The sequence below is a fragment of the Caretta caretta genome, chromosome 2 (assembly GCF_965140235.1).
Source record: "Caretta caretta isolate rCarCar2 chromosome 2, rCarCar1.hap1, whole genome shotgun sequence".
NCBI lineage: Eukaryota > Metazoa > Chordata > Testudines > Cheloniidae > Caretta > Caretta caretta.
This window is the reverse complement of record NC_134207.1, coordinates 160,729,029-160,747,396: the sequence shown is the minus strand read 5'-3', so window position 1 is coordinate 160,747,396 and position 18,368 is coordinate 160,729,029. Positions and strand designations below refer to the sequence as shown.

The 18,368-nt window shown below is 44.2% G+C and overlaps 2 protein-coding genes across 6 annotated transcripts in view; one reads left to right on the top strand and one right to left on the bottom strand.

The window, feature by feature from the left end:
* Nucleotides 1-18,368, bottom strand: part of EPB41L4B (erythrocyte membrane protein band 4.1 like 4B) — a 256,800-nt gene that overhangs the window by 168,040 nt on the left and 70,392 nt on the right. The gene's annotated exons all lie outside the window — the stretch shown is intronic.
* On the top strand, nucleotides 27-1,784 carry LOC125631895 (uncharacterized). Its single transcript, XM_048839332.2, has 2 exons — nucleotides 27-655; nucleotides 1,244-1,784. Exons 1-2 carry the CDS (start codon nucleotides 70-72, stop codon nucleotides 1,396-1,398), a joined length of 741 nt encoding a protein of 246 aa, XP_048695289.2. The 5' UTR covers nucleotides 27-69; the 3' UTR covers nucleotides 1,399-1,784.

The window sequence follows — 18,368 nt, the reverse complement described above, 5'->3', positions numbered from 1 at the left end:
ACAGGAAAAGAACCGCGAACTTTTGAATCTCATTTCCTGTTTGGCCAGCATGGAAAGCTGCAGGTGACCATGCAGAGCTCATCAGCACAGGTGACCATGATGGAGTCCCAGAATCGCAAAAGAGCTCCAGCATGGACCGAACGGGAGGTACGGGATCTGATCGCTGCTTGGGGAGAGGAATCCGTTCTATCAGAACTCCGTTCCAGTTTTCGAAATGCCAAAACCTTTGTCAAAATCTCCCAGGGCATGAAGGACAGAGGCCATAACAGGGACCCGAAGCAGTGCCGCGTGAAACTGAAGGAGCTGAGACAAGCCTACCAGAAAACCAGAGAGGCGAACAGCCGCTCTGGGTCAGAGCCCCAAACATGCCGCTTCTATGATGAGCTGCATGCCATTTTAGGAGGTTCAGCCACCACTACCCCAGCCGTGTTGTTTGACTCCTTCAATGGAGATGGAGGCAATACGGAAGCAGGTTTTGGGGACGAAGAAGATGATGATGAGGAGGAGGAGGTTGTAGATAGCTCACAGCAAGCAAGCGGAGAAACTGGTTTTCCCGACAGCCAGGAACTGTTTCTCACCCTAGACCTGGAGCCAGTACCCCCCGAACCCACCCAAGGCTGCCTCCTGGACCCAGCAGGCGGAGAAGGGACCTCTGGTGAGTGTACCTTTTAAAATACTATACATGGTTTAAAAGCAAGCATGTGAAAGGATTACTTTGCCCTGGCATTTGCGGTTCTCCTAGATGTAGTCCTAAAGCCTTTGCAAAAGGTTTCTGGGGAGGACAGCCTTATTGCGTCCTTCATGGTAGGACACTTTACCACTCCAGGCCAGTAACACGTACTCAGGAATCATTGTAGAACAAAGCATTGCAGTGTATGTTTGCTGGCATTCAAACAACATCCGTTCTTTATCTCTCTGTGTTATCCTCAGGAGAGTGAGATATAATTCATGGTCACCTGGTTGAAATAGAGTGCTTTTCTTCAGGAGACACTCAGAGGAGCCCATTCCTGCTGGGCTGTTTGCCTGTGGCTAAACAGAAATGTTCCCCGCTGTTAGCCACAGGGAGGGGGGAAGGTTGAGGGGGTAGTCACGCGGTGGGGGGAGGCAAAATGCGACCTTGTAAAGAAAGCACATGTGCTATGTATGTAATGTTAACAGCAAGGTTTACCCTGAAAGAGTGTAGCCACTGTTTTATAAAATGTGTCTTTTTAAATACCGCTGTCCCTTTTTTTTTCTCCACCAGCTGCATGTGTTTCAATGATCACAGGATCTTCTCCTTCCCAGAGGCTAGTGAAGCTTAGAAAGAAAAAAAAAAACGCACTCGCGATGAAATGTTCTCTGAGCTCATGCTGTCCTCCCACACTGACAGAGCACAGACGAATGCATGGAGGCAAATAATGTCAGAGTGCAGGAAAGCACAAAATGACCGGGAGGAGAGGTGGTGGGCTGAAGAGAGTAAGTGGCGGGCTGAAGAGAGGGCTGAAGCTCAAATGTGGCGGCAGCGTGATGAGAGGAGGCAGGATTCAATGCTGAGGCTGCTGCAGGACCAAACCAGTATGCTCCAGTGTATGGTTGAGCTGCAGCAAAGGCAGCTGGAGCACAGACTGCCACTGCAGCCCCTCTGTAACCAACTGCCCTCCTCCCCAAGTTCCATAGCCTCCACACCCAGACGCCCAAGAACGCGGTGGGGGGGGCCTCCGGCCAACCAGCCACTCCACCACAGAGGATTGCCCAAAAAAAAGAAGGCTGGCATTCAATAAATTTTAAAGTTGTAAACTTTTAAAGTGCTGTGCTTAAAGTGCTGTGTGGCATTTTCCTTCCCTCCTCCACCACCCCTCCTGGGCTACCTTGGTAGTCATCCCCCTATTTGTGTGATGAATGAATAAAGAATGCATGAATGTGAAGCAACAATGACTTTATTGGCTCTGCAAGCGGTGATTGAAGGGAGGAGGGGCGGGTGGTTAGCTTACAGGGAAGTAGAGTGAACCAAGGGGCGGGGGGTTTCATCAAGGAGAAACAAACAGAACTTTCACACCGTAGCCTGGCCAGTCATGAAACTGGTTTTCAAAGCTTCTCTGATGCGTACCGCGCCCTCCTGTGCTCTTCTAACCGCCCTGGTGTCTGGCTGCGCGTAACCAGCAGCCAGGCGATTTGCCTCAACCTCCCACCCCGCCATAAACGTCTCCCCCTTACTCTCACAGATATTGTGGAGCACACAGCAAGCAGTAATAACAGTGGGAATATTGGTTTCGCTGAGGTCTAAGCGAGTCAGTAAACTGCGCCAGCGCGCCTTTAAACATCCAAATGCACATTCTACCACCATTCTGCACTTGCTCAGCCTGTAGTTGAACAGCTCCTGACTACTGTCCAGGCTGCCTGTGTACGGCTTCATGAGCCATGGCATTAAGGGGTAGGCTGGGTCCCCAAGGATACATATAGGCATTTCAACATCCCCAACAGTTATTTTCTGGTCTGGGAATAAAGTCCCTTCCTGCAGCTTTTGAAACAGACCAGAGTTCCTGAAGATGCGAGCATCATGCACCTTTCCCGGCCATCCCACGTTGATGTTGGTGAAACGTCCCTTGTGATCCACCAGAGCTTGCAGCACTATCGAAAAGTACCCCTTGCGGTTTATGTACTCGGCGGCTTGGTGCTCCGGTGCCAAGATAGGGATATGGGTTCCGTCTATAGCCCCACCACAGTTAGGGAATCCCATTGCAGCAAAGCCATCCACTATGACCTGCACATTTCCCAGGGTCACTATCCTTGATATCAGCAGATCTTTGATTGCGTGGGCTACTTGCATCACAGCAGCCCCCACAGTAGATTTGCCCACTCCAAATTGATTCCCAACTGACCGGTAGCTGTCTGGCGTTGCAAGCTTCCACAGGGCTATCGCCACTCGCTTCTCAACTGTGAGGGCTGCTCTCATCTTGGTATTCATGCGCCTCAGGGCAGGGGAAAGCAAGTCACAAAGTTCCATGAAAGTGCCCTTACGCATGCAAAAGTTTCGCAGCCACTGGGAATCGTCCCAGACCTGCAACACTATGCGGTCCCACCAGTCTGTGCTTGTTTCCCGAGCCCAGAATCGGCGTTCCACAGCATGAACCTGCCCCATTAGCACCATGATACATGCATTGGCAGTGCCCATGCTTTCAGAGAAATCTGTGTCCATGTCCTGATCACTCACGTGACCGCGCTGACGTCGCCTCCTCGCCCGGTATCGCTTTGCCAGGTTCTGGTGCTGCATATACTGCTGGATAATGCGTGTGGTGTTTAATGTGCTCCTAATTGCCAAAGTGAGCTGAGCTGCCTCCATGCTTGCCTTGGTATGGCGTCCGCACAGAAAAAAGGCGCGGAACAATTGTCTGCCGTTGCTCTGACGGAGGGAGGGGCGACTGACGACACGGCTTACAGGGTTGGCTTCAGGGAGCTAAAATCAACAAAGGGGGTGGCTTTACATCAAGGAGTATTTCAGGCAGGACTTCACGGAGAGTTCCAATAAGAAATGGTGCACCTAAGTTATCGTTCTTATTGGAACAAGGAGGTTAGCCTGGCCTCTGATTGATACATGGCTAGATTTACCTCGCTGCACCTTCTCTGTGAGTGACTGCAGTGTGACCTAGAGGAATGAGTCCCCTAGACAGGGGAGGAGGCAAATGAGTACAAAACAAATCTGGTCTATTTCTTGTTTTGACCCACTCCATCTATCTTTTACATCTTTGGCTGGCAGCAGACGGTGCCGAAGGACTGCATGCCATCCACATCTCATGGCTGCTCGGCAGAAGATGGTACAGTACGACTGCTAGCCATCCTCATCTCTTGCCTGCCTGGCAGAAGATGGTACAGTACGACTGCTAGCAGTCCGTATCGCCTGCCCGCTCACCGTAAGACGGTTCAATGAGACTGACTGCAGGACTAAAGAGAACGACCTGGTCAAGTCACTCCAAATTTAGTCCCTGCGCCCATGTCTGCCCAGGTGCTCCCAGCCGACGTGGCCAGGAGCACCTCGGACACGACGAGGACGACTACCAGTCGTATTGCACCGTCTACTGCCAGAAGGCAATGGGTTGCTGCTACTGTGCAGCAAAGCCGTACCGCGTCTGCCAGCACCCAGGAGACATAGGGTGACGGTTACCTGAGCGGGCTCCATGCTTGCCGTGGTATGGCGTCTGCACAGGTAACTCAGGAAAAAAGGCGCGAAATGATTGTCTGCCCTTGCTTTCACGGAGGGAGGGAGGGAACGGGGGCCTGACGATACGTACCCAGAACCACCCGCGACAATGTTTTAGCCCCATTTAGCCCCTGTCATAAATATAAAGGGAAGGGTAAACCCCTTTGAAATCCCTCCTGGCCAGGGGAAAGCTCCTCTCACCTGTAAAGGGTTAAGAAGCTAAAGGTAACCTCGCTGGCACCTGACCAAAATGACCAATGAGGAGACAAGATACTTTCAAAAGCTGGGAGGAGGGAGAGAAACAAAGGGTCTGGGTCTGTCTGTATGCTGCTTCTTGCCAGGGACAGAACAGGAATGGAGTCTTAGAACTTTTAGTAAGTAATCTAGCTAGGTATGTGTTAGATTATGATTTCTTTAAATGGCTGAGAAAAGAATTGTGCTGAATAGAATAACTATTTCTGTCTGTGTATCTTTTTTGTAACTTAAGGTTTTGCCTAGAGGGGTTCTCTATGTTTTGGAATCTAATTACCCTGTAAGATATCTACCATCCTGATTTTACAGGGGGGATTTCTTTATTTCTATTTACTTCTATTTTTTATTAAAAGTCTTCTTGTAAAAAACTGAATGCTTTTTCATTGTTCTCAGATCCAAGGGTTTGGGTCTGTGGTCACCTATGCAAATTGGTGAGGCTTTTTATCCAACATTTCCCAGGAAAGGGGGGGTGCAAGTGTTGGGAGGATTGTTCATTGTTCTTAAGATCCAAGGGTCTGGGTCTGTAGTCACCTAGACAAATTGGTGAGGCTTTTTACCAAACCTTGTCCAGGAAGTGGGGTGCAAGGTTTTGGGAAGTATTTTGGGGGGAAAGACGCGTCCAAACAGCTCTTCCCCAGTAACCAGTATTAGTTTGGTGGTGGTAGCGGCCATTCCAAGGATAACGGGTGTAATATTTTGTACCTTGGGGAAGTTTTGACCTAAGCTGGTAAAGATAAGCTTAGGAGGTTTTTCATGCAGGTCCCCACATCTGTACCCTAGAGTTCAGAGTGGGGAGGAACCTTGACAGCCCCAGTGCTCCATTGTGACTGCTCTGGACAGCACTCTCAGATGCCCGATTGTTTGCCGTTGCTCTGACGCCGGGAGGGGCGACTGAGGACACGGCTTACAGGGTTGGCTTCAGGGAGCTAAAATCAACAAAGGGGGTGTCTTTACATCTAGGAGTATTTCAGGCAGGACTTCACAGAGGGTTCCAATAAGAAATGGTGCACCTAAGTTATCGTTCTTATTGGAACAAGAAGGTTAGCCTGGCCTCTGATTGATACATGGCTAGATTTACCTCGCTGCACCTTCTCTGTGAGTGACTGCAGTGTGACCTAGAAGAATGAGTCCCCTAGACAGGGGAGAGGGGGGGAAGCAAATGAGTACAAAACAAATCTGGTCTATTTCTTGTTTTGATCCACTCCATCTATCTTTTACATCTTTGGCTGGCAGCAGACGGTGCGGAAGGACTGCATGCCATCCACATCTCATGGCTGCTCGGCAGAAGATGGTACAGTACGACTGCTAGCAGTCCGTATCGCCTGCCCGCTCACCATAAGACGGTTCAATAGGACTGACTGCAGGACTAAAGAGAATGACCTGGTCAAGTCACTCCAAATTTAGTCCCTGCGCCCATGTCTGTCCAGGCGCTCCCAGCCGACGTGGCCAGGAGCACCTCGGACATGACGATGACGGCTACCAGTCGTACTGTACCGTCTGCTGCCACAAGGCAAGGGGTTGCTGCTACTGTGTAGCAATGCCGTACCGTGTCTGCCAGCACCCAGGAGACATAGGGTGACGGTTACCTGAGCGGGCTCCATGCTTGCCGTGGTATGGCGTCTGCACCGGTAACTCAGGAAAAAAGGCGCGAAACGATTGTCTGCCCTTGCTTTCACGGAGGGAGGGAGGGAACGGGGGCCTGACGATATGTACCCAGAACCACCCGCGACAATGTTTTAGCCCCATCAGGCATTGGGATCTCAACCCAGAATTCCAATGGGCAGTGGAGACTGCGGGAACTGTGGGATAGCTACCCACAGTGCAACGCTCCGGAAGTCGACTCTAGCCTCGGTACTGTGGAAGCGCTCCGCCGAGTTAATGCACTTAGAGCATTTTCTGTGGGGACACACACACTCGAATATATAAAACCGATTTCTAAAAAACCGACTTCTATAAATTCGACCTTATTCTGTAGTGTAGACATACCCTAAGTCTCTTACAAGAGATCTTCAGTGCGGGAGGAGGAATGGCACTTTCAGCAGATCCCATTCAGCACAAGATATATGCCAGGATATGAGTAACTGCTTTATCTCAAGCTTCTTATGGCCATTATACAAGAACATCTTAAGAGTAGGAGCATGTCTACTACTGCCTCTGAATTTTTTTTTTTTTAAATCTATGTTTAGGGGTCAGAAACCTGATTTCTAGAACATGTTAGGCATTTTCATTTAGTTCTGTTTCCCAGAAAAACTCTCTGATTTCAATTGGACTAGAATTCGACCTTTAAGTTTTCAATTAATCTGATCTTCCACATATAACAGAGCATTGTAACCACATCATAAAAAAATTCTTATGAAAAAGAAAAGATACCAAGCTGTTACAATACTTAGAAATTCTCTTCTCTATGCATAAAGAAATGAAATAATTTCCACTTCCACTAGCTTTCTTGAAGAGGTCAAACAGCTCTGGTGTAGGTGGCAAGTTCTATTTAAGCCTCAACTAAGATGACTGACAAATTGACAGCACTGCCATTTGAATTTTTCCATGTTTTCAGAAACATCCATCTGATCTCCATTAAAATAAGATGTACAGCTACTTAACAGAAACAAGAAAGTGGCATCTTAGGACATTGTTTTACTTGTTTCGGGAGAGGCACAAGATGATTTATAGAAAGACATGCTTTATTAATCACAAAATTCAACAACTTTATTGCAAACATTTGAGATAATCACCTCCTAAAATATAATGTTGCTTAGAAACAGTACACATCCACATCACTGTTTTGAAGGTGCAGTATTTAATAACATTCTAGAGTCAAATAAGCAAAGAATGTATTCTAAAGAAGTATTTTGTTGTTGTTTTAAACGATTAGTGAAACTAATGCTTGTGAAAGATGCCAAATCAAAAGCACACTAGAATGAAGTATTCTCTCCACCTGAACAGAGACAGCAGATACAACACAGGTAATAGGAATCCACAGTTTAAGTTAGCTTTCCATGACCATTCAATTCTTGATAGCTTGCTTATGCACAAACTGTCAGTAAGCATGCAAATTATGAAGCAGACACCTGTGAAACAGACACTGGCCTGTTCTGTCACTACCAGCCTGGGCCATGAGCACACACTGTTCCACTGCACACATGTTCACCACAAATATGAAGTGAGACATGTGGAAGAAGTAGCATGGTCATTTACTTAATTGCTGTAAAATGCAGTATTACATACGTAACTTCTAGTAGATGACAACCTTTAAATGTTAATAAATGTTATTTCCTAATTACTTGGACCTTCAGATAACAAATTTGTGCTGGAGTTCTGGGTAGCATGGGGGAATAAGACTTTCTTCCAGGTATTACAGCAATGGGGAAGATGGGCCAGTGCAGCTCCCCACCCTCTAACAGTAGAGGCAGTACATATGGAGAATATGAAGAGGAAACAGCAGAAGGAGCTGGGGCGTCGAGTGGGTAGAAAATTTTCCTTACATTTTTTTTTGTAGAATAATGATTGTTAACAATAAATTATTTTAAAAAATTGACCACATTATCAACATTTTCTGTGATGGGAATTATTAAAATAGTTTTCAAATTCTTTATTTACCCCAAACTGCATTTTCTTACTGTAAACTGGGATTTCAGTCAATGAAAATTTTCAAAAAAAATATTCAATTTAAAATACTGCTGAAAATTTAATGGAAAATGGGCCCGTTTAAGAAACTATTTTAAAATTTTCATGAAATCATTTCCCAACCAGTTTTACTAGGGTATTGCTGGGGCTCCAAACCTTCCTTAAAGTAGGTAGAACATCCTCCTCCTCCCGTTTCCCGAATGTTGAAAGAGCTGTCGAAGTTATGAGTCCCCTATCTGTCTCTTCTCCCCTTCAGGAAGATCCATCCCTCAGTGAGCTTCTCCATCTGTCCCCCGGGGGGGGGGGGGGGGGCTCAACGCTAGAACTTTGGCGCTACTTGTATCCTCTCCTAGCACTCCATGGTAATTAGGGGAAAAGAAAATAGATAGGGTAGGGTCATAAAAAAAATATGACACAAGTGCTGATAAGGTCTGGTCTACACTAGCGCTCCAAAAATGAATTTTGCAGTGTTTTGGACATGTCAAATTAACTGTGTAATAATACTATCGACATAGCAGAATGGCTAGGGAGGAAAAACTGGCAGAATATCCTATAAAAGTATACAATTTCTGAGACCTGTTGATGGAAATAAAAAAAGATTCCATCTCCCATCTCACTTTCAAGGATGAATAGGTTGACATGGGTGATGCCTTTAGCAGAAATTGTTCGGCTTGTAAGAAGTTGATGCTTTCTCAAATATTTGACAGACAGTAGTAGTATGTACCTCTCTCAGTGTTCTTGCACCAAAGTACATTGTTGTGTAGGTTTTTGAATGTGAGCATCTTATAAATATCACCCAGTACTTAGATTCCTACATCTATCCATGCTCTTATCAAAATGTGTATCTGCCTTAAAAATAACCTACTGGGGGAGGAGGGTACTAGTGCTCTTTCCTGCTTCTTTCTGATGTATAGGGAAAGTTGGAAAGCTTTCTTTAAAATATTTTACTACTTATTTTTACTTCAGAGATAAGATTATTAGGTTGTCTCTTCCCACTTTCTGCTGGAGGATTCCTTGGAGTGCTAGAGAACTGAAGTTGGAGCAGTCTCAGGCCTCAACTGAAGACAAAGACATTTCAAGGAGCTGCCCACTGTTCCATCCATCAACATGAAAGCACATCTGCAATAAGCAGGAGAGTGGAACTGGCATCAAGGATAATTTTATGTTCCACGGTCACTATCTTTACCTTCCCCTCTCTTTGTCCCAAGATCAGCCTGGCAACCTCGGGTACTACAACCACAGATTAAGGAAATATTTAAACAAATAAGTACTGCACACTTATCCTACTTTACTTTGTACTCTGAAAATCTTAAGCAGACCCATTTTTAATCAGAAGTCTTCCAGAACTCACTGGATTGAATGTGACTAAGTAGAACATTGTCCTTACACTAAATGCTTTTTACTCTTTTCACTACATAAACACGCCCCCACCATCCTTATGTTTCCTAAATGCAACTGCCAACAACTGCTCCCAAGCCAAAAATAATAAGGAGCAGTGACAATTCACCTTGTTTAGACTCGAAAGGATTAAAGAATCATCCCTTTGGACAGAACAGAAGCAGCTAGACTAAAAAGAAGGAACCCAAAGTGGGTTTTACAAGTTCTGGGCAAAAATTATAGCTCTCCAGCATTTTTAATAGAGAAGCACTATAGAAACACCTTGTGTGTATCCTAAGACAAGGCAATGATAGGACATCTTAAATCTAGTAAGTGGATTGTGCAAGCTTTTGGATCTTTCAACCCCGCACCTCACCCCAGTCCCAGGTATTATGGTGGTGCCAAGAGCTTCAACCAGGATCACTGTCCTACTTTGACAGGCTCTTTACAAACACATGAAACACTATTGGTAGCCAAGCTTCTAAAAAAGCTATGTGTCTGTAGACATCACTGTCCATTCTAAGTACCATATCTTGGCATATATTTTAATGTCTACATTTACAAGAGAGATACAATAGCATCTTGCACACAACTAAGGGCCACTGGTCTTTTGGTATTTGGGAAATTACAGCCCTATTTAACAAAAACAATGAGGAGTCCTTGGGGCACCTTAGAGACTAACAAATTTATTTGGGCATAAGCTTTCGTGGGCTATAACCCACTTCATCAGATGCATGGAGTGGAAAATACAGTAGGCAGGTATAAATTTATACACAGACTAACACAGCTATCCCTCTGAAACCAACCCTATTTAAGTGTACCTCTTTCCTCAGCCTCTGCAAATACCATTTTAAATACTCGAGTCAGCTGATCACAGAAGAGTCAATAAAACTCCACATTGACACCATATTTCCAAAGATAATTTCCTCTTATTTTATCACAGGAAATAGACTTTTCTATCTCATCTATTTTGGCGTTCATGAATGTTGGCAAATCTAGTCCTGCTACAAAAAGATGCCAGATAATTGAAATCTATGCCCTAATCAGATGTGTAAAGTAAAATCTGTCTAATTCATTTAGAGTTTGTGGGATCGTAAATTGTAATTCCTTTTTGCGGTTGAGTAACCTTTCGTAGTTCCATTTTTTTGTGACTTGAGCCTTCAGATATTCTGCTGACAGACAGCTTGCCTGCTCTTCTGATTTGTTCAAATGACTTTTCTTTCAAATGGAAGAGAGGATATTTAATCTACTGTTTAACAAGACGAAGCACCTACTATTTGGCTTTTGTTAATTTTTAACAAATTAATGTGAGTTTAATAGTGGCTACATTTTATTGTTTTTTTCTCTCTTTTGCTGACGTGCCTATTTGCATCTTTCACCAACAATATTCCCTCCCCCTTGTATACCTTGCAAGATTCCCAGCCGATAGATTGTACAGACTGTTTTCACAACCAAAAATGCAAGTTAAAAAAAACTACTTAGCATTTACTTTCAGATCCTTCATTATGAATTAATCTAATCTCCATCTGTGTTTTCGGGATGTGTTGTATAAAAGTGCCACCTTAACTTTGACCTTGTCTACATCACTCATTCTCTCAACACCGCACTGTGTGATATGACAAAGACATGATACTTGCCTCCTAGGTTAGGAATCTGAACTTGTGTTGGGAACTACAGAATCTTATTAAGATCAGCTAAAAAGCTGAGACTATCGTGGTCCTCTGGCTTCCAGACAAATACTCATTTTACTATTTGTTATTTACGTGTCGTTAACAGAAGCAGAATGAGGAGTGTCCCTTTTACTTGATACTCTCAATGCTCTGAGAATTTTCATCCAAGAGACAAGGTTGGTGAGGTAATATCTTTTATTGGACCAACTTCTGTTGGTGGAAGGTACAAGATTTCGAGCTACACAGAGCTCTTCTTCGGTAGGAAAGGAAGCAGAGTGTCCGAACATTATTTTAGAATCTCCACCTTGAAGCTGATGCTTGTTGAGGAAAATTAAGTCCATTGTCACCCCTTCCCCTTCTCTTTTTGGGTATCTTTTTGTGTCCCCTTGGGGAGCTCACTCTCTCTGTTTTCCTGATTTCCAGTAGCCTTCCTTTTCTGACTTATTCAACATTTTTCCCTGCCATATTTTTGGGTAGAGGGGACCTTCCCTGACAACTGCTGAAATAATGAATGTGGTGCTAGGAGGATAGCATAATTTGGTTGAAGATTCATTCCTAACCAAGTCTCGCACATATCTATCTGTGCAGCTTTCAGTGGGCTTTTTTGGAAATAAAAAGTCTCTTTCTATAGGAAGGGTGGATACTTTTCTAGGGTATATATTGGCACTTCTAATTGGGAGGGTAACAAAGGATATTTTGGGCTTGTGGATATTTGTAAAACTTGGACAGATCATCATTTGCTTTCTGGAAGATCCTAATCTCATTCAATTAACTAATGTAGGATTCCAGACTTGAGGATGCAGTTTCCGGGGTTTTTAATCTTATTTGGTTTCTTAAAATCAAGCGCTCCCAGCCCACATTCAAGCACTATTAATAACAATATTTTTGCATTATGCAGAACTCTGCCTTTCCTTAAATAGTTTTTTTTTTTCTTTTAAAGGCCAACGATTTTGAGGAAAAGTCCTAGTATTAGAAACCCTGGAGTTGCACCCAAGGTCCCATTCCATTTCTGGGAAGGATAATTACCTTGATAAACTCTGGGGAGCCATCAAGAATACAGCACAGGACAAATGCACAGGACAAATGCATCCAACTCAAAAGGGGTGTTTAGAGGGCACAGATTGAGGTTGGATTGTTAGCCCAGCAGGGGAAGTCCCTACAAAGACAGTGACTGCAAGTGGCAGACTGGAGAAGGAACATTGTTCACAAGAGGGTATCAAGTAATCTGCTATTTTTCTACTGCACTTAGACACTGATTTGGGATTGACAAGAGTGAGGGGAGTGATAAACTGGACCTTGGACAAGCTACAGGTAATGAAGGCAGAAAATGGGGCTGCTGATCATCACTCTCTTAAACACCCCTTTTTGTGTTAATTTGCAACAGTGCACTTAATTTGTGAGTTTAATAAAGTTTAGTTGTAGTCTAACTCCTAATCCCTACCTATTTCTAACTAACCTCTTCATTATATGATCAAAGAGAAAGAAGTTCATATAGTTTCAGAAATTTTAGTACTCAGCTGATGTAAATTGGGATAACTCCCTCAAAGTCAAAGGAGCTAAAGTAATTTTCAACAGGTCACTATCTGGCCAATATCTGTAGTTAAAATTGGGCTAAAACTCTAATTAGTGAATATTTTTTATCCCAGTTAAATTTGCTGAATTCTTCGTGGTTCACTGCTAAGACCAGATGTAGAAAGGATGAAATTCTCTAGATATGTTAACTTCGGAAGGACTTTTTTGGTAGAATACTATGTCTCCTATTATGCAAGAATAACAGGGCAAATCAATAACCAAAACAGACAATTTACATCGGATGCCTTAACCTGAACAGAGAGCTGATGGAGGTGCTATCCAGTAGTTAATAAAAGGCATTAAAACAATCAGCCAATGGGAAAGGGACAGAAAAAATTATGTACAACTAAAACCAGAGGTGCTGTTTTAAGTACAGTGGAGACGAAATGGCCATGGTACAGAAAATAGATAGTGGTGATATTCTACGAGACTGTTTTCTTCAAAGAAAAAACGACTGCTTAAAAGCCGGATAGTTTTTCAGTATGCTTTCTTCAAACTAAAATGCTCCAAACAAAAACAAAAACAAAAAAAACAATGCCTCTGTAGCATTTAGCAACCTTGCATTTAGCAACCTACAAGCTCAACCAGAATGAAGAACTGTTGCATTGCACTGGAGAGTTCTGATCGCAGCATTATAAATTAGGCTTTGACAAGGACTTCAAAACTACCTGAACTTCTGCAAGACAAACCTGACAAAGGCAAAAAAGCAAAACATAAAATATTCCTCATTCTGAAACGAAGACAGACCCGACCGACCGTGGGGGAGGAAGGGGAGAGACAGAAGGGGATGACGACAATTCAATACACATCTAGTTTTGCCAGCAAAACATTCCAAACACCACATTAAATACCAATAGGAAAAGTTTTGTGGCAATGGAGTAGGAAGGATAGAAATGGTTTCTTGTCCTGAAAGGGAAGTATACCATCACAGCCCATAATGCAGGATGCCATTGAGTATATTGTGATTCATCAGCTCCTTTAAAATATTTAGCAGCGTGCATTACTATGAGCTTTAAGGCACACACGGTAGGCACTTCAAGCAGTAGGCTCTACTGACTCTAGTTTTTGGTGGGTTAACAAGGGAATATTCTCTGTTATCACTGACAAAAAAGAAAGAGTGCAAATAACCTTGGCAGAAGTCTTTGAAAGGGGAAGTAGAGAATTTCCAAACTATTCCCATAGAAGCAATCCAAGAAGTGTAAGGTCAAGTATCCAAACTACCTCTAAGTCCACCTCCCTCCAGAAGAGTCCTCTCTTCCACAGGCCTGGCCCTGCTCCAGCTCTGATATTCTAGCCCCACTGCTTCTTCTCCTTCCCAGCCCTGCTGTAGGCCAGCCTCTTATCCTAGCTTTATTATGCTATATGGGTTTCTTCTCCATTCTCTAGCAGTCCCTGGCTCTTCGTGACCACTCCTAGTGCCTGGACCTTCCCTCAGAAGCTTCCAGCTTGTGTCTCACACACAACAGTCCCACGTCTCCTAATTGCAGTTCCTTTTAATCCTGGTCACTCTGGCACACTGCCCTCTATGGCCTAGAGAGAGATCTAGGTCCTGGCCCCTCCCAGGGTGACCTGTGGCCCAATTTTTTCCCAATAATCTGGTTCATTAAAATATGTAAAGCAGTGGTTTTCAATCTTTTTGTAATGGTGACCCCTTTCATGCAGCAACCCTCTGAGTGTGACCACCCTTATAAATTAAAAACGGTGGGGGTAATTTAATCTAATGGGGGCTCACGGCTGTCAGCCCCACAGAGTTGAAAGCTTGCGACCCCCATGTAGCCACCTTGCGATCCTCTGAGGGGTCACGAGCCCCAGTTTGAAAACTCCTGATGTAAAGGGCTGCAATATGATTAAACTAAATCAGTTTTGGCTTGTACAACCCTCATTCCTCATGTTTCAAAGCCAAGGGTTAAGCCTCGAAAAATAAAGGTTTTCTTTTCAATAGACCACGTCCCCAACCATGTGGTTAACTGTAATCTACCTTAGGCTCTGAAGATATTGTGTCATTTTCTCAGCAGTTGGCCAGTATCTGAAATTTTCTGTGCTGGCATTCAGCCAGCTTACAAATAAAAGGTCTTCAAATGGCCATTAAGCCTCCAACTCTGTCACAACAGTAACAAAGGGGCTTTTTAAGAGTCTGCTGTTTTGTGTAAATAGTGTTTAAATTTGAAGGAGAACACAGAAGCAGCAACATTCCTGAACATACACTGAAAATGCAACTGATGATGCACGTCAACATGTCTGAGTGAGAAAAGGATCAATTGTTTTAGCTTCTTTGAGAAGTTGTTTTTTTTCTTTAAAGTTTTTACCAAAAACTAGAAAAAAAGTAAAACCAGCAAATTTTTAGTTAAAATACTGAAAATAAGTTTTACTCAAAAAGACCAAAATTACTTCTATAATATTTCACCCGATTTAACCCAGTTTTAACAAAGGTAATACTTCCTACCACTGCCCTCCTCCCCCGCTCCCAAAAGGTATGTATGGAACAACTGATAGGAAACTACTATTTCCTGTGCAAAAGAGGCAACTGTAAAAAGTTGAGAGTTACAAATTAGGGAGAGGAACTACTCTCAGGAAGTACACCCTCAAATAACGGCCCCCCAAAATAAACTTCTTGGATCCTACCCTTTGTATTGTACATTTCCTCATTGTAATCTAGGCAAAGGCAAAATGAGAATCAGCGTGCTGTAGCTTAAATACACACGTACTACCAGCACCCTTCTTCAAGAGTGCCAGGGCTTAGATGATGTGGTCTTTGTGCCTGGAGGGGTGGGGAATGGAAGAATCCCATCAGGAATCACCAGTTGAGATTCAGGAAAGAGAATGAAGGAAGATGCTGGGCAAAATAAGCTTTGCTGGATGCTGCATATCAAAGCTTCACAGCTGCATACCCCAGTAGTGCTCAGGAGTTCTTCCATCACCAGGATGGGGAAATGATGTTCACCTCCTTCTGAAAAGCAACCACAGGACTGAGCCCCTGGAACAAAGGAGTCAAACCTCTCTTTTAACCTATCATGGCCTAGGAATGAATGACTAAATCCTGGGAGCTTGAGGACATAGGAGAAACTGGGAAGAAAGAGCTCCGAACTGGACAGCTACAAGCTAAGGCTCTATACAGAAACAAAGCACCCCTCAGACAGGCCTCAGGATAAGTAGCTACACTGTGCTTCACATCAGGACACTACCTTTGACCCTGCTGGGGTGGCTTTGAGGGAAGGCAGTCTTTTACATCAGCCATTAACTAGTAGTAGTGAACATCAGCCATTAGTACATCAGCCACTTTTACATCAGCCATTAACTACTACTACTAGTAGTAGTAGTAACCATCAGCCATTAACATCGAGCCATGGGCTAGAATTTGTGAATTTTCAAAACTTGGGAATAAAACAAAGAATAAAAAGCTGAGGACAGGAAAACAAAATGCCGTTTCCAAACTCCACCATACAATTGTTAGAAATACGGGTAATGAATTATCTTTGAATTATTCATAAAGTATGATGATCTCAGAGCAATTACAACAACTTGCTGGGATGAATCAAATTACTGGAATGTAAACATAACAGCGAAACATTGTATGGAGTGCATAAAAAAGCAACAGAGAAAGGAGAATTGATTCACCCAGAAAGAAAAAACCACCACGTACTAAGCCACTAGTTAGAAAAAGGTGATACTGATACTAGCTCCACAAACCAACTATGGACCAAAAAAAGGAAAGAAAAGACAGACAGAAAAGAATCAGTCAAGCAGAGTTTGCAGTCTGCTCTGTTACGGAGTGACCATCTTATCAAGAAAAGTTATTGTTTCTACCATCTGTTCAGTTTGCCTAAAGGAATACAGCTCAGCATTCCTAAGTGACTCTGACCAGCCGTACGCATGCATACACACCCACACACGAACAGGTGAACATGAGCTTTACAAAATGCTTAGTAATTTTCTGGTGCACAATTTTACGACTCAAGAAAATTAGAGGGCACTGAAAAGGAATGCAATACTAGATTAAATACCCATAACTTTATCTAAATCACATGAAGGGCAAACAAATACTTTAGCAAGGGCTGCTCTATGAATAAAACACTCTTCCTAGTAACACCACTATTAATATTAGTATGGGTGCTTCAACATTTTGGACTGTTCTGAAGTCCTGAGTTTCTGTTTACTGCCTCTACCACTTACACATGGCAGTAGCAGCCTGTACCTCTTTGCAAATAGAGATAAGCAGGAACACGTCTGAACAATTCTACGTCTGTAACTAGAGACTAACCGTAGACTACAAATAGGAAACAAATGAAAGAGCAGTGTGGACCCATTATATGTGAGAATTCTACTGGTCACTTTAGAAACTGATGAGGTGACCTCACCTTAATCCCACACTTGAAGAATTTTACTCTAGTTCCTTATGAAGTGTTCTTGCTCCAAAACGTCAGCTCCCCAGCTGAAATACTTGGAATACTACATGCATGTTGGAATCTCCAGCACACAGCTGCAGAACCACAACATAACTGGGAACTAACTGACACAGGAAACAATCCAAGCAGGGACTTATTACCCCAAATTAGCACAGATAAAGATGTAATTTACTGTTCTCTGACTAGTGTCCATTCATTAAAAAAAACAGAATTTGATAAAGTAAGGCTAAACACAGGATAGGTTACTGGTGAAGAAGCAGTTACCTGTAATTTTATCTTCTGCCAACAGGAAAAGAAAACTAAAATTTTACTTTTCTCTGGTGTGGGTGCATGCACACCTGCTGCTCCATCAGTCCAGGTACTGATGGAATGTTTCAAGTACTAAAAACTTTCACAAGCAAAGGGAAAGGAAATCTAAATGTTGACTTTTTTCAAGTGTATTTGAGAAGTAACATTCAACAACAACATAAACAAATTGTGCTCAAATGGAAAGACCAGGATAAAATATTAAAGCTCCTGCTTGAAGAGAAGCCCTGAGAGAGTTCAAAAAGAATCTCTACCTTCCCACATAGAGGTACAACACTCGGCTTCCATAAGGCCTGTATGCCTTCATGCATATCAGCAGTAGGGTTGCCAGGCATCCGGTTTTCGACCAGCCGTTAAAAGGTCCGTCAGTGGTGCAGCAGGGGCCCGGGGCGAAGGCAGGCTCCCTGCCTACCCTAGCTCCGGGCGGCTCCCAGAAGTGGCCCCCAGGTCCTTGTGGCCCCTAGATGTGTGGGTGGCCAGGGAGGCTCAGCACGCTGTCCCCGCCCCAAGGGCAGTCTCCGCAGCTCCCACTGGACGAGAACCACGACCAACTGGAGCTGCTGGGGCAGCGCCTGTGGGCGCTGGGGCAGCGCACAGAGCCTCCTTGGCTGCCCATGTGTTTAGGGGCTACAGGGACCTGGCATCCGCTTTCTGGGACCCCACACCCTGAACCCTCTCCCACACCCTAACCCCCTGAACCAGCCTGCAGTCCCCTTCCACACCCAAACTCCCTCCCAGAGCCTGTACCATTCCTATCCCCCAACCACTCCAACCCCCCAAGCACCTCATCCCGGTCCCCTCCCCAGAAGCCCACACCCCCAGCTGGAGCCCGCACCCCCTCCTACACTCCGGACCCCTTGGCCCCAGCCCGGAGCCCTATCCCACACCCTGCAACCCTCATCCCTGGCCCCACCACAGAGCCTGCACCCCCAACTGGAGCCCTCACCTCCCTCCTGCACCCCAATCCCCTGCCCCAGCCCAGTGAAAGTG